Raw genomic sequence first — 14,248 nt, 5'->3', positions numbered from 1 at the left:
TTAAACACGGTATACTGACATATGGGGAAGTTCACACATTGTATTTATGGATGCGGTAAGAATTTCTCTCTGGAAAAAGTATAAGGCACTCTTGTGGCTTGTTTTTGGTTTTGGTTTTTTTTTTTTTAATAGATTTCATTCAATCTACAGGGGGATTGAGCGAGGACGTAACTGTATTTAACAAAGTTGTATTGGGGCCCTGTTACACTAATGATTCTCTCATTGGCCAATCCATTGCAAGTGATTTCTGCATGCGACTCGACCCACTCTGTCAGCCTACAACAGTTACCAGCTCTTCACTTGTGCAGTATTGACCATTACTAACCAAACCTGGGTTTGCTTTGTTTTCAGACCTGATAATTCTAGTTTTGGGTTACAGCAGGATTAGACACTAATTCACCAGCGGAACTGCAGCAGGGGCACTGACCAACAACAAACCCAGGAGGGCAGAAATCGCCCATGCTGGACCTGCCATCAATAATTCCAGTAAGTGCAACCTTAATGTGGCACTCGCAGACAGCCTGAGCCAGGCGAACAGCAGTGCTGCCTCCTCTCTGCCACTCCTGCCCAGGGGGTTCCTCTGCCGGCTCCGGTCCATGCCTGACTCACAGGCCAGGGAATATGACTACCGCTTAGCCGAGGCCAGGCATCATGTCACTTAACCACATCTTAACTATCTGCAATGCTAAGTCATGGCTGCAGGTAACAGATGAAGCCTCAGGGAGCTCACAGTACAATTTTAAAGCATCGCACCTCATACAGCTGCCTTTTTTTTTTTTTTTAGGTGCCTTAAAGCCAAATAAACATTTGTGCGTAGTTTACCATGTATTCTTTTTAATGAATAACAAATAAAGAAAGACCAATGACTGACAACATCTTAAATACTTTAAAACTACTAATTAATTGCTTATTAAAAAAAAAATCTTTCCAGAAAGTTGATGAGTACAGAAGGGGAAGTTCACTCCATAGACTGTAACAGTGTAGTGCTTACAGTAAGGACACATGACACAGACTGAGAAATTTCTCACCTGCTAATACATCAGTTTAATCAAATGCAAGGCAAAAAAGTCATTCCAGTTAAATTTAAAACACACCCACAACGACAAACACTGTAGAGAAATGAAAGGTTTTCCATGGGCAGTAATGGCATTTGCTATAGGAAAAGTAAATGGTAACAGGAGAGACTACATGCCCTACGTGTAGCTGCTGTTGTAGAAATACATCAGTATTTGAAAGATAACAAGGATATCTTAAACTATTATAGCTATAAGTATTTAATTTATAGCTATGAGTATTTAATTTACAAATAACCCAGCTGTTCTACAAATTCAGTATTTTCTAGGGAACAAGAAATGACAACTGTGGGTTTGGTTTTCTCTCTTACAAAAAAAACAGTTCTTCAGTAGGGGTAAACTGAGATTAACTAGCACATATAAGCATCTATACCCAGCACCCGACTCAGTAATATTCATGTTTTAATGAAGTAACATTCCTGCTTTAAGATTAATTCAAACAGCAAAGATGTTAAAACTATATCTAGTTCTTGTAAGAATTTTAATCTATGTGAGGCACCTTTTTTTTTTTTTTTTTTTTTACCCCTCATTGATTATCTAATCAAAATAAATCCCTCAGTGCTTGACTTTGTGGATTTATCCTTTGGTGGTAATTTCACAAGATTGCCAAACATAAAAAAACCCCAAACCTTCTCCCTTTTGAAAATCTTCTATGAAGATTATCGTTTTCTAGAGACTCATCAAAAGGAATCAAAATAAATCCATTTTCACTTGGGATAAAACAAAAACCATACCAAATGTCTTGGTTCTTGACTCCTTAATTTTATGATACTAAATAAAATACTCAGAAGTCACGTGAAAAACAAAAGTGGTAAGAATCCACATACCAGTACTAGGAGGTAAGAACAACATTCAGGAAAAATACCATACCTGTACTCTGTCAACGTGAACTTTCACTCCTCCAACAATTCCCTTTCTAAAGGCTGCCAACATATTTAATATTGGATTGAATCTGCTCCCTCTGAAATTTGAAACAGAACTCCATTAGTCTTGCAATGAGGTAAATACCACACTGCAAATGGTGCTTTTATCTCTCTCTACCTTATATTGTCTTCACGGATAAGTACAACAAACAGCGGACGACCGTGCATTTTCCAATACTGCTTTATGAATTGCAGTGCATTCTAGGTAAGAAATAATACATTAGTTACAAAAAAACCCCACAAGCATAACATACCAGAATACGCAGTACAAGGTATTAGAAGCGCTACCTTCAAGTAACAGCAGTGGAACACCCAATAGATTTAAAAAAGCTTAGCTAATAAACAACTAACACATTTCTTCAACCAATACATGCTGCTTTCAAGCACTGCTATTTGACAAGTTTTTTAAAAATAATACTAGCATATATATGGTTCACAGACTAAACTACTACATAGAGTGCACTGTACTGAACTACATGTAATGACCTAGTAAGTATGCATGGGAATCCAGGGCTTGAATCCAAGCCACCAGCGTGGTAAAACCAGTGCCACCTTCTACGCACTGCCAGTAGCTGCTCAAGCACAGGGCGCTTGACAGGTAAGCTTTGCACTCCTGCCTGCCTTGAAGTTTGGGAAGGAAGGCAATTTTTAATGTTTGTGCAAAGTCAAGTAATATTTCCTCCAGGTAAGGCTTTCCTATTTTGCTTAAACAGACCAGTCTCATTCCTCTTTTCAGCCAAGAGCATTTGTTTTCCCAAAGAAACAAATGATTGTTTGCTTGCTGCACCACAGCATTCCCAATCACTTTTGGGCAAGTTTTTTTGTCGGGTACAGATAATCACTAGAACTGCTGGGCTGACAGGGTATTCATCTTAATACGCTGCCCAGGACAAACTGCACCTTTACATTACAAGAATAAGCGTTCCCCTTCCAATCTTCTATTTTATGAAACTTCACAGTTTATTCTTCTACAGAGTGTATTTTTGTCAGTTTCTCAAAGGAAAAGTTACAGATAAATACCTTAATGTCATCAATCAACATCATAACATCCTGAGACATGTAGAAATCACTTAGATCAAAAATGATCGAGTAGCAAACTACAGTCTTTCCTAGTATTCGATAAATCTGTTGAAAGAGAAAGCTTCCATTAATCTTTTCTTTACAATATTTGAAGCTCTGAAGTAGCTGAAAGGGAAAAAAAGGTATTTTAAAACTATCAACATAATAATCAATGTAGAACAGTGGAATTAAAAAAAATATTTAAGATAAAACCCACATATCTAATTTTAGGTACTCTGCTTTTTACTAGGTATGCAGATCTACATTCTATTTCAGTTAAAGCAGTTCACTTCATTACCCTTCAGCCTGTTCAGGCCAAGTATTACGGTAATTGGATGTCTAGGAAACACATGACAGTTTAATAGTAAGACAGAGTATGCACATTCTTAGTAGCAAAATACATGACAAGGACAAGATAGATGCATAAAATAAACTTACATTTCAATTCTATTTAAAATCATTCAGAGACTAATTCAATGTTTATCTGAAATACACATCAGTAACAATAACAGAAATATTTCTTGCAACAACCTTTGATGTTCCAAGGCATCCTATAGGTCTGTCTGGTCTTCCGGATAATCCCAATTTGTCATTGACTCCCAAATGGAAGTAAGCCTGTGAGAAAGAATTATGAAAACTGAGGGAAACCACCTATATGTAAGCCTTTCTTGTGCTCCTGCCAAGTCTCACACTGAAAGCTGTGTGTGTTCTGCTTTAATTAGAAAACAAGATTCATAAAATGTGGTCAATATTGGGGTTTTTTCCTTTTTTTTTTAAACATCTATATAACAGCAATCAATAAAGTGAGAGAACACTAGATTTGGTAAATATATAGTTCAAAGGCCAAATTTAATACTTTTGATAACAACAGGTATCTTTACAGCAAAGAGAAATCAGCTATGTAATTGAAGCAAGAAACACAAGATGCAAGACGACAAGACCAAGCAGTCTGGTCAGTCTGCCCAGGGTAACCCGCATTCCCTGTGGCACACCAGTTCTCTGCTGTAGATACGGTGTCACAGTTCCCCTTCCCTCCTCCTCCTAATAATTTTGGGAGGATGAAGGATTTTCACCTTACTCAGGAAGGTGAAAACACAGTTAATGCTGGTTGGCAGTGAGAGAGAGATGTCTTCACTACAGTAGGGAGGAGTGCTGGGGGGGGACCCCAAGCTATGGTTAGGACACGTGGGTGCAACTTCAGGCTTGGGCAAACACTGAAGTCCTGCCTTTCTGCATAGTTTCAAAATTCAACTAAAACTTGTTTCCTGTATTAGCTCTTACTTTTACCTTCTTACCCCTATTATTTTTCTAGTCTATATAATTAAACAATTTTTTAGATCTTCAAATTACTCATTGAAATAAATTTTTTAAGGATCATTTGCATTTATTGTCTGGCCAGTTTTGCCTTCTGTAATGCTCTTCCAATGTGTATACAGAGGTAAAACAGCACTATAGGAACTCTTTAAAGATCTTTATTCTAATTTTAGTAAAAGCCTGCAAAATGAATGCATCAACAACACAAGGAAGAGGGAATTACCTCATTATTCTACCCAAATACTACCAGGGGTTTTTGTTTGTTTGCTTTTTGGTTTGTACTGGGGTTTTGCATAAGCCCGGAGAGCAAACCTCGGTTCTCATAATGCCCCAAACACTTTCATTACTTCAGCTCCACAGCTATTCAGCTTTACAGCTATAGCATAGCCTCTTCTGGAAGCCCACTAGGAAGAGGTTTTGCTTCAGATGATTTCATACTTTCATGACATTCTTTTTTAAAAGTAAATTTTGATGAGGCGGATGTACCTACCCATCATGAGTATACAGAAAAAGCCAGAACTGCCAGATGTCTTATCAGCTTTTGAAAAATAAATCCTAACACAGAAGTTGGCATAGCTAGGAATTTAACTGATAATAATAAAACTTAATGAAGGTCTCATCTTTTTGTCAGGGAGACTAAAGAAGTGATGGATGACAGAGAGACAATATATACTATTCTATAGTGAATTTATGGAGTGTCCATTTGTAAAACCAAAAATTCAGGTACAGAATTGCAGGACAAATAGAGCCAGAGAGAATCTATTTTGAAGTATATTATCAAGAAAACTAGTGAGCAAAAATAAGCTGAGAAATGAACAAGGCTGAATGTAAACAAGGATATTTGTTTTCTCTCCGTTTAAGTACTTCTCGGGTGTTAGTGGCAGTCATTATTTGGGGTAAGCATTTTTCTAAATAAGCTAGCAAGGTTTTGCCACAGGGTTGTTTTTTTTTTGTCCTACAGACCTCCGATACATATAATGGAACTTCAGGACTAATAAACTAAATATGTTCATTATACTTCCCCCAGACATTCAGAATTCATCACTCTTGTCTGAGACAATTTGTAGAATTCAAAGTTAGACAAGAGCTTCCCGTACCTCATTACAACAGACTAGAAAAGACTGCTTCAGTTGGAAGGGACCTACAACACCAGCTAGTCCAACTGCCTGACCAGCTCGGGGCTGACCTGATCCATGATCAAACTTCAGGTGGTGAAGTATGAAACAGATCAAGTGCACACCCGTGACTCTGCATCAGCCTGCTGGTCTGGCAGTTTCCTGCAGCTTGTTAAGGCTGGTTTGTGTACAGTGGGACTGTTTCCAAGGTTTTTTCAGAGGAAGGGTCCAGGTGTTTCGGAGAGAGAGGTAAATAGGCACCCAGTAATCACATAGATTTTTATCAGGACTTTTCACAAGGGTACCTACAATTGCTGATCAATGTATTTATCATTCAGAGCAGCATTTGCCATAGTCTCTTATAGTGAAATGTATTTCCAGGACAAACAGCAGTGGATAGCTCAAAGCATATATTCAATGCAGCCAGAGCACTATATATAAAGTACAAAAAGTGACTGAACAAAAAAGAGGCCACGGTAGTGCTGAAATGGACCGGTACAGCCTGTAGATGCCATTTGTCTTCGGCTGCTGGCTTCACCTGGCCTCAACAGCTACCTGGACAGACACACCTGAGCTGGCATCATCAGTGAGGCTCAGTACAGATAAGGGCTAAAAGAGCCAGCCTTCTCAGTGGAAGGCCATGGTACGCTGTTAGGAGACTACTTGCCTCTGTAGAAAAAGGAAAACGTGAAGCCTTCACAGAGGGCAAAGGGGATTCTGAAGATGTCCTTCATCCCAGTAACTTTTGACCGTAGCTTTTTAAATGGGCTGAGTTAAAGGGGTAAAACCAAAAATGGCTTAAACGCCAAAACCTCCTGGATATAGTCAACTCAGGGAACTTCTGAATAAACAGTTACAGAAGCCTGTATAATGCTTGTTATGGGGTTATGCTATGAAATCATATTATGGTTTATGCCTATTGCTTTAATCCATTTCTTTGACTACTGCTCATTTGCTTGTTTCTCCATCAAGTTTCACTTATTTAATCTACTGTGCAATTAATATTACTGAAATTTTATTATTCATTCCTTATTCTTTGAAAGGCGCTCAGGTAATAAGCCTAATCAGATCATACTGAAGATCTGGGCCTCAGTGTTTCACTGAGAGCTCTAACTAGGCAGGTGTAACTGAGCAGTGTCAGCATATCTTGCAACTGAATTAGAGTAACACAAAAAGGCAGATAACAAGCTTAAGGAGATACAAGTCTAATAGCTCGATATAAATTCCTATAGTTACAAAAGAAATGTATAGGTAGATAAATAATTTTAAATGCAAAATTCCTTACTTTGACTAGTTCTTTCTGAGCCCATATCTGAATTGGTTCCACCTGCTGGGGGGTCTGAGTTTGGATTCCATACGTGTTCAGAAAAACTTGTAGGCTACGAATGAAATAATGACAAATTTAGTGACAAATCACAGAATAATCTTAGTTTTAACAATTATCTTGGCAGCAGATACACTAGTAGCAGTATTATATTCTGGACTTCCTTGAATACTTTTAGCAAATTTAAGATGTCTATTGTTCAACACTTCCCTAATACATACATTCTTAATAAAAGTAAATACATACCGCTGACTTTCTGCTATCAGGGCCACATGCACTACCAAATCATTTTCTAAAGGACCCTAGAAAATATTGAAGAAATATTTATTAGCATTTACTAACTACATATTTTTGTAGATACAGCATGAACAGGGACAATGTCTATTTAAACAATTCACCAGTACGACAGACATCACTGTCTGCATTGCTTTTTCTTACTGCATGAACAAACTGCAAGAACACAGGACTAAAACTTGTAAACCTCAAAACTATGGGAAGACTGTCCTGTCAATAATATTTTGCAAGATGCATTTTGGAGGATTAATAATAAATAGGTTTCTGGTAATAATTTCCACTGTGTGTTTTGTTTTTATTTAAAAAAAAAACCCCACGTAGGAAGAACATTTTGCTTCATACAAACATTTAGAATTTATAGAATCAACATATTTCCTTTATGCCTGACATGACATAATGTTTTGATACATATTTTTGTAAAGAGTGAAATAACGCAGCTATTTGGGTAACTGATAATATTCACTTTAAAATGATGAACTGATGATTTCAACCCTTTACTCTGAAATATTTTGATCAGACAGCTACTCTTTACAGTTATACGAGAGATATATTACATTTTACAGGAGATAACAGCATTTCCTTGCATTGTTTCTAACATACTTCATGTTTGAAATAAATACTGGTATTTTACATCAGGAAACCATGCAAATAAGAATGAATTCAACATGTGGGGTGAAATCTTTGACTTGACTCCTGGGTCTTGAAATGGCAGTTCACCTTTCTTTTCACTGGCAGCATGTATTACTAGCTAAAAAATGAGATATCTGAGTTATTTCTTGTTCATTTCTCTGGCATTCAATGACTGTAAAATCAAAAGAACTAAGAGCAGCACACATTTTCATTCCTAAAATGTTTTGTCTACTTTTGTCTAGAAACTACCAGAACATGAATGACAAAAATTAAATAAATCTTCTATCAATTGATTATATAAAACCCCAGCATTTTCTGTGAAGATAGATGGATAGACGTATTGATTTAGAACAAAAAGTGCAGCATGAATGCTTGCTTGTTCAGACATCTGTGAGCCTTGATATCAAGTTAGATCTTACGGATTTACAGAAGAAGTTCTTGGTAACATTTTCCCAAAAGTCTATAAGCACTACATTTCTGCTAAAAATGTTGAAGTTTTTGCCACATGAAATAAGTTTGTGATGAAAGCACATGCACAATGAGACCAAATTAAGAAGTCGGAAGTTCAAGTGACGTTAAAAGATTTTCCTTCTCAGAATAAGTTGATCATGCTATAAACTGTATTTATAGAAACAGTCAGAAAAGTCAACCCAATTCTCCACCATAATCAGTGCATTATGTTTATAAAACAAAAAGCAAAGACCCCCCAGCAAACAAGAGAGCCCCCTCCAAAACTGTCCTGGTTTATAGACAGCCCGTGATCTAACTTGGGGAGTGGTCTTTAAGTTAAAGCTCGACTTAATGATTACTGTATTAATGACAACCCAAGTGGGACTGTGTAACCACGGACTGTAGGCTGTACATAAACGTTTGTATTCTGCATCTCCACTGAGGTAAGTCCTTCTCTGACAGCAGCACTAATGCCTCACACAGAGATGTTCCCCATGACGTGACTTATTTAGAGCAGCCGGTAAGCAGTGATTCTGTCATGGGCCGTGACCGAGCAAATCCATCTGCAGCACAACTGGCACAACACAAAATCTGTGTGAAAAATAGCTAGGCTTTGAAAATGTATTGTGGAAAAAATATAGCTATAATTGCTGTACAACTACAGCATGGCTGTAACATTAAACAGAAAGTTACTTTCATTGTCATTTAACATGTCAAGGCCTGGAGGATCACAAGTAGTGGTTTAGAAAAATACAGATCAAAATAACAGAATACTTATGAAAAAAGTACATCACCATCTTCAGTAACAATAGTGATACATAGAATTTGCTATATATTAAAAAATAAAAATGTGGAAAAGCATTGACCTCCTAAATATTCCACTAAATAAATCCTGTTGTTATAAGTTCCATTTTAATGTGTTCCATTTCACATTTGTCTAATGACGCAAGCCAAGATGTTGTTTGCACAACATCGATCACCTTCTCCCCAAGACACTGTAACAGACACACCCCCTCCCCCAAGGTTCACCCTTCTGCCTGGTGTTTTCACATTGGATAGTGGGCAGAAGGATCCGTTTCAACTCCATTCTGCATGCTGTGCAAATGATAAATATACCCCAGTGTTTTCAGAAGAACAAGATAAAAAACAGATTAGTAGCTCTTCCTCTCTCTCTCTCTCTCAAAAAAAAAAAAAAAAAAAAAAATCATGTTTTTTAACATGGTTATAAACCACTGGAGGCAGGATAAAGGGAAAAACCCCTGACTCCATTCCACTCCTGGCAGGAGCAGAAAAAGCAGCTCTGAGTTAGGCTTTTGCCACACTCTCTCTGGACAGATGCTATCACTATATGCCTTTCTGCACACATTCCCAGGAAATCTCAGAACTCTGAAAAAAATCCATTCATTCTGAAAATGTGAGAAAGCGGGCATAATATACAAGAACACCAATTTAAACAGTACCTACTGGGCTTTCTAAGCGTACGGAGCGAGATGAGGAAAACAGAAATAGCATGCAATAGAAGAAATGGTACTTAACCCAAATAATCCACCTTGCTGCTACAAAACTACAACTGAACTGTTAGAAAGCACATCTGCTCCTGGAAGCATCTAAATACTGCTGAACGATTTATGGTCAATGCTACTAACACACCAGACTTTTTAAATGAAATACAATACGGAGATGCATATGTCTTAAATTCTCAAATAGCATCTAATCATTTTAGAATTATGTTAACTGTGGTAGACAATTCTATTAAGACAAATGAAAGCAAGAGTATGCTTATAATTAACATTACAAAACAAATCATCCAATATGAAATATCTCTCTCAACCAGCCAAATTAGACATGCTCTAACCCTAAACATAATTTAGGTAGCTGAAAAATCTTAATATATCTCCATCTACCTACACTTAGTAATTTTACTTCCTTCTTTACGTGTTACCTACTTCCCTGAAAATAAAAAAATAAGTAGTCTATCATTTTGACTATTCTCTTCCCAACATAATCAATGGGCATTAATCTTAATTTCCAGTAACTTAAATGAGGTCCTCACAAATTATTAGTCTACAAAGCAAAACATTAAAAGAATATAGTCATCACGTGCAGTCAGAGAATTTAATTAATTAAATGCAACCCTATATATATATTTCAAGTTAACCCAGAAGATAAATTAGTGTTACTTTAACAATTTAATAAGATTATATTTTTTTTAAATTCAAAACTAAAATTAAGACGGCAATAAATCAGCTTTCATATGCTCCAGTAAAATACAAAACAAAACCAGAAAATCCCCACCCCACCTCATTTCTCAATATTATAGTTACTACACAGGCCCTCTTACACACTAAATTCCCCCAAAACAGAAGCCAGAACAGAAACTGCGTTATAATATAATCTCTCCTGGATATGGAGACAGTAAGAAGGAATAATAAAATAAGCTCTTCTAAAGAATCCAGTTCTAAAGAGTTATCCTCACCTAAACAAAACGCCCTGCATTATCTGCTTTCAAAAAGTGAAGGGAGCATTGGTGATGCTATTTTCTTTTTAGCTCATGAATGAGATTTAACCTGAAACACTGCTGACCATTTAGCATTACAAAGCAAATTATTAGTACAAAGGGGAAGGTCTCTGATTGCTGTTAGACTTCATTGCATTTTAGAACACAGACTAAAACTAGCAAAGAGAATCCTGCTCCAGCACCACACTGGCATTTCCCCAGGAGGGAACATATGGAGACCTCTTTCTGAAAATGAAAAATAAGTTTTTTGGGGCATTAAATTCAGAGATAAAACACTTCCTTTTAACTATAAACAGACAAGATTAATATTTTAGTATTAGCAGCCATTATGTTTTTACTATACTGCTCATTTGATTCCACAGTTTTCTACAACAAATGAGATTGTCCTCTTTGATCACGTTTTCTAGGGTTAGTGATGCATTCACAGCTGTAGTTATATATAATATATATATTTTTCATAGCAATTTTGCCTTTGTAGGTCTGTATTACCTTATTTTCCTTTAACTAATTATTCTAGAATATTCTTCACTGGTGCTTCAAAACTATAAAACTAAGTTTGGAATATTTTAAATACTTCGTTGCTTGTTGAAATCTACACAATTATGTGAGCAGCAGATATATTATTGTAGTGGCACCAAAGCCACAAATAAACTAAATTAATCACATTTTTCAATGGCAAGTGTCTTTGGAGATTATAGTCAATGCAATCAAAATGTGAAAATATGCCTACATAGAAAATGTATTCCTCTAAGAAGTATTTCCTCAGCACAAAGCTTCAAGTAAAAATTAAAAAAAGCCTTCTTTTTGGTACATCACTGTCCCAACCACTGTACCTCAACAAAATTTATATACATAGGCATCTGAAATTTTTATATATCCTCTTTTATTCCTTACAGGAATGAAATTTAATGAAAGTTCAAATACTTCGCTGTTCAATTTAACTGAATAGTTCTTTAGCTATATGGAAAAGAGAAGACATCATTAAAGAGAAGAAACTGCTTTTGATTTCCAAAGACATCATTAAGATGCATTGTGTTCTCATTTCATATTTTAATTTTAGTAATTTTCTGAGCACTTTACAGCAAATACTAGGTATTGATTTTGCATAAATTAGCTCAATTAGATAAAATGGCATAATCAAATATTCAAAGTGTTTAAGCAAGTTTACAACGTGGATTAAAAACCAGCAAGGCCAAGACTCTCAACTGGAACTTGAAGTTTGCTGACTTTTAACTGCAAGACCTTTGCTGACAAAGCATATCTCACTCATGTTGATACATCCACACATCTGCCTTTCATTCTTTAACCTTCTCTTAATGGTGACCAATTTGAACTACATCTGTATCAACAAACGTTTTGCCCCAACACAAATTTAATAGTCAAAACACACAAAGTTCAGCAGCACCTGTTTCAGTACAAACAATCCCAATGAAATTCCACAACCACCTGGTTAGCACTGCAGGGACACTAACCATTCTGGTCACAATTTCTACATTGCTGCTCAGAGGCTACAATGACAAAGGCCTGATGCCACAGTTGTCTAGAATTCCCACAAATTCAGAAGTGCCTCTCCTTCTTCTAATCCACGTTGAGAAGACATGCAGTATCTTGGATATTTTTATCTTTTACATATCAAAGAAAAAGATGCACAGTCTTTAGAACAAACCATCATCTCCTTCAAAGTGTTCATCTGTGGCATATTAAATGTCATTGGTTTCAAAAAACAAAAAAAAAAATTGATGGGCTGCATGCAACACTGACTTGATATAGGCTTCTTCTAATGGCACTCCTAAAAGGGCAGGTGATATTGGCAGCTCACAGTTTCTGTACCATTCATAATCCCATGATGTAAGAACAAAGAAAGAAATGGGAACAAATGAACCCACTGAGCTTTCACTATCTCATATTAACATGGCAGAAGTGCTGCACTGTGAACAATGAAAGTCTCATAATGAATGAGACAACACCCAGGCACTTGGATTACCTTGGTAACAGGAAATAGTAGGAAACGGAGGTTTTAAGCAGCATTCAGATACAACAAGAAAAACATTGTTCACTTCTGATCTTGGAATATACCTTAAGATAAATGCTTCATATTTTATGCTTCAATAACAAATTCACAATGCTGAACAAGGAACTTTTCAAATCTACGATCCTCATATCAAGAAATAAAAAGGCTGAAAAACATCTCTTAGCTACACATTTCCCTCCATACAGTTCTGACTGCTTTAATAAAGCAAGTCCCTTACATATAGGCCATGTTTCTGTCTTGTTAGCCTATCTACTGCAGATCTGAATTAGCGTTTGAAGCATTCCCCATCCCTGGGCACTCGTTCCTGCTGTACATTTAAGCAGGAGCACATGTACGTACCATACATGTACATACCAAAAAAGAACCTCATCCTTGTAGCTCTTAGGAGCTCCAAATACAAAAAATACATTGAAGGCGTAATTAATTTGAAGGAATAAAATTTTAAAAAAGCAGGCTCATTCTTGCCTTCCTGACATACCTTACAACTCAGACAGACGTACCTATCTATTAGCAGCTACTCAAACTTACGTTTTATGTATCATTTTGATTGTTATCACTTAATTTGAAGGATAACATGCATCACTTTCCCAAAACTGCAGATGTTATAGTCTTCCTTTTAAAAGCAATCCTTCATCAACTAAGAAAATGTACATACATTTAACATTTTCCTAGCACTTTAATTGTAACATTAGAAGACTATATGTAACACATAGATGACAAGTTTTCAATAAAAATATTTTAATACTAAGCTTATACTTACCTGATTTGAAAATCTCATGCTAACATTCCGCTGATCTTGTGGAGGTATATAACGTCCGATAGGGTCAATATCTTTAGGACTTACTAATTTGTCAGCTGAAAGTAAACAATAATAAAAATACAGATATGACTTGAGTACTTTCTGCAGCTTTTGTGAAGGAGGCATGCAAACATATTTTATGTAGTCAATTCTGCTGCTATAATCTTTGGTTCAGATCAATGATTTACAGATCAATAGGACATTCTGCAAAACTGTATTAATTTTAAAACTTATCACTCAAGCATCATTCTTGCAACAGCTTATTATAATACTGTAGTATATAAAAACAATCCTTTATTTTTTCACAGAGATATGTTAAAAGAATATATGCACACAACACACAAGTCTCATAAAAAGCCCTCAATCCACAACCATGGCATTATTCTAGAGCTTTAACTAGAAACTGAATGGTTACCAGCAAAAACTGTTTAGCTTTGAAGAAAAGTAGACAGCCTCTATCTCAAGGTAATCAAATTACTATAAACCTGAAAGGGACAAAGGATATCAAAGACATCTCTCAATATGATATTTTGCACATATTCTTAAAAAGTTCTACACTAGGAAATCAGCTATGAATCCAAAAGAGAAGTAACTCATGACTCCATTAGCTTAATTCAGCTACAAAAGAAAACCAAGAATGTTTCTGAATTCTATGCAGTGTAGTAAATTAAGACAGCAGTTTATAAACTCAAAATACGTCCTGGCTCAAGCTTCACA

General features: G+C 36.2%; 1 protein-coding gene across 12 annotated transcripts in view; it reads right to left on the bottom strand.

Moving 5' to 3' along the window:
• The window catches only part of PHKB (phosphorylase kinase regulatory subunit beta), an 83,212-nt gene that overhangs the window by 20,725 nt on the left and 48,239 nt on the right, over positions 1-14,248 (bottom strand). For all 12 annotated transcript variants that reach the window (XM_054841038.1, XM_054841042.1, XM_054841037.1 and 9 more), the window contains 7 exons: positions 13,493-13,587; positions 7,055-7,110; positions 6,770-6,863; positions 3,587-3,670; positions 3,017-3,121; positions 2,115-2,197; positions 1,944-2,034 (listed from right to left, as the gene is read on the bottom strand). In XM_054841038.1, coding sequence (XP_054697013.1) covers positions 1,944-2,034; positions 2,115-2,197; positions 3,017-3,121; positions 3,587-3,670; positions 6,770-6,863; positions 7,055-7,110; positions 13,493-13,587 — 608 coding nt within the window. The remainder of the gene's footprint in view (positions 1-1,943; positions 2,035-2,114; positions 2,198-3,016; positions 3,122-3,586; positions 3,671-6,769; positions 6,864-7,054; positions 7,111-13,492; positions 13,588-14,248) is intronic.

Source organism: Grus americana, chromosome 13 (genome assembly GCF_028858705.1).
Source record: "Grus americana isolate bGruAme1 chromosome 13, bGruAme1.mat, whole genome shotgun sequence".
NCBI lineage: Eukaryota > Metazoa > Chordata > Aves > Gruiformes > Gruidae > Grus > Grus americana.
This window is presented reverse-complemented; position numbering and strand designations above follow the sequence as displayed.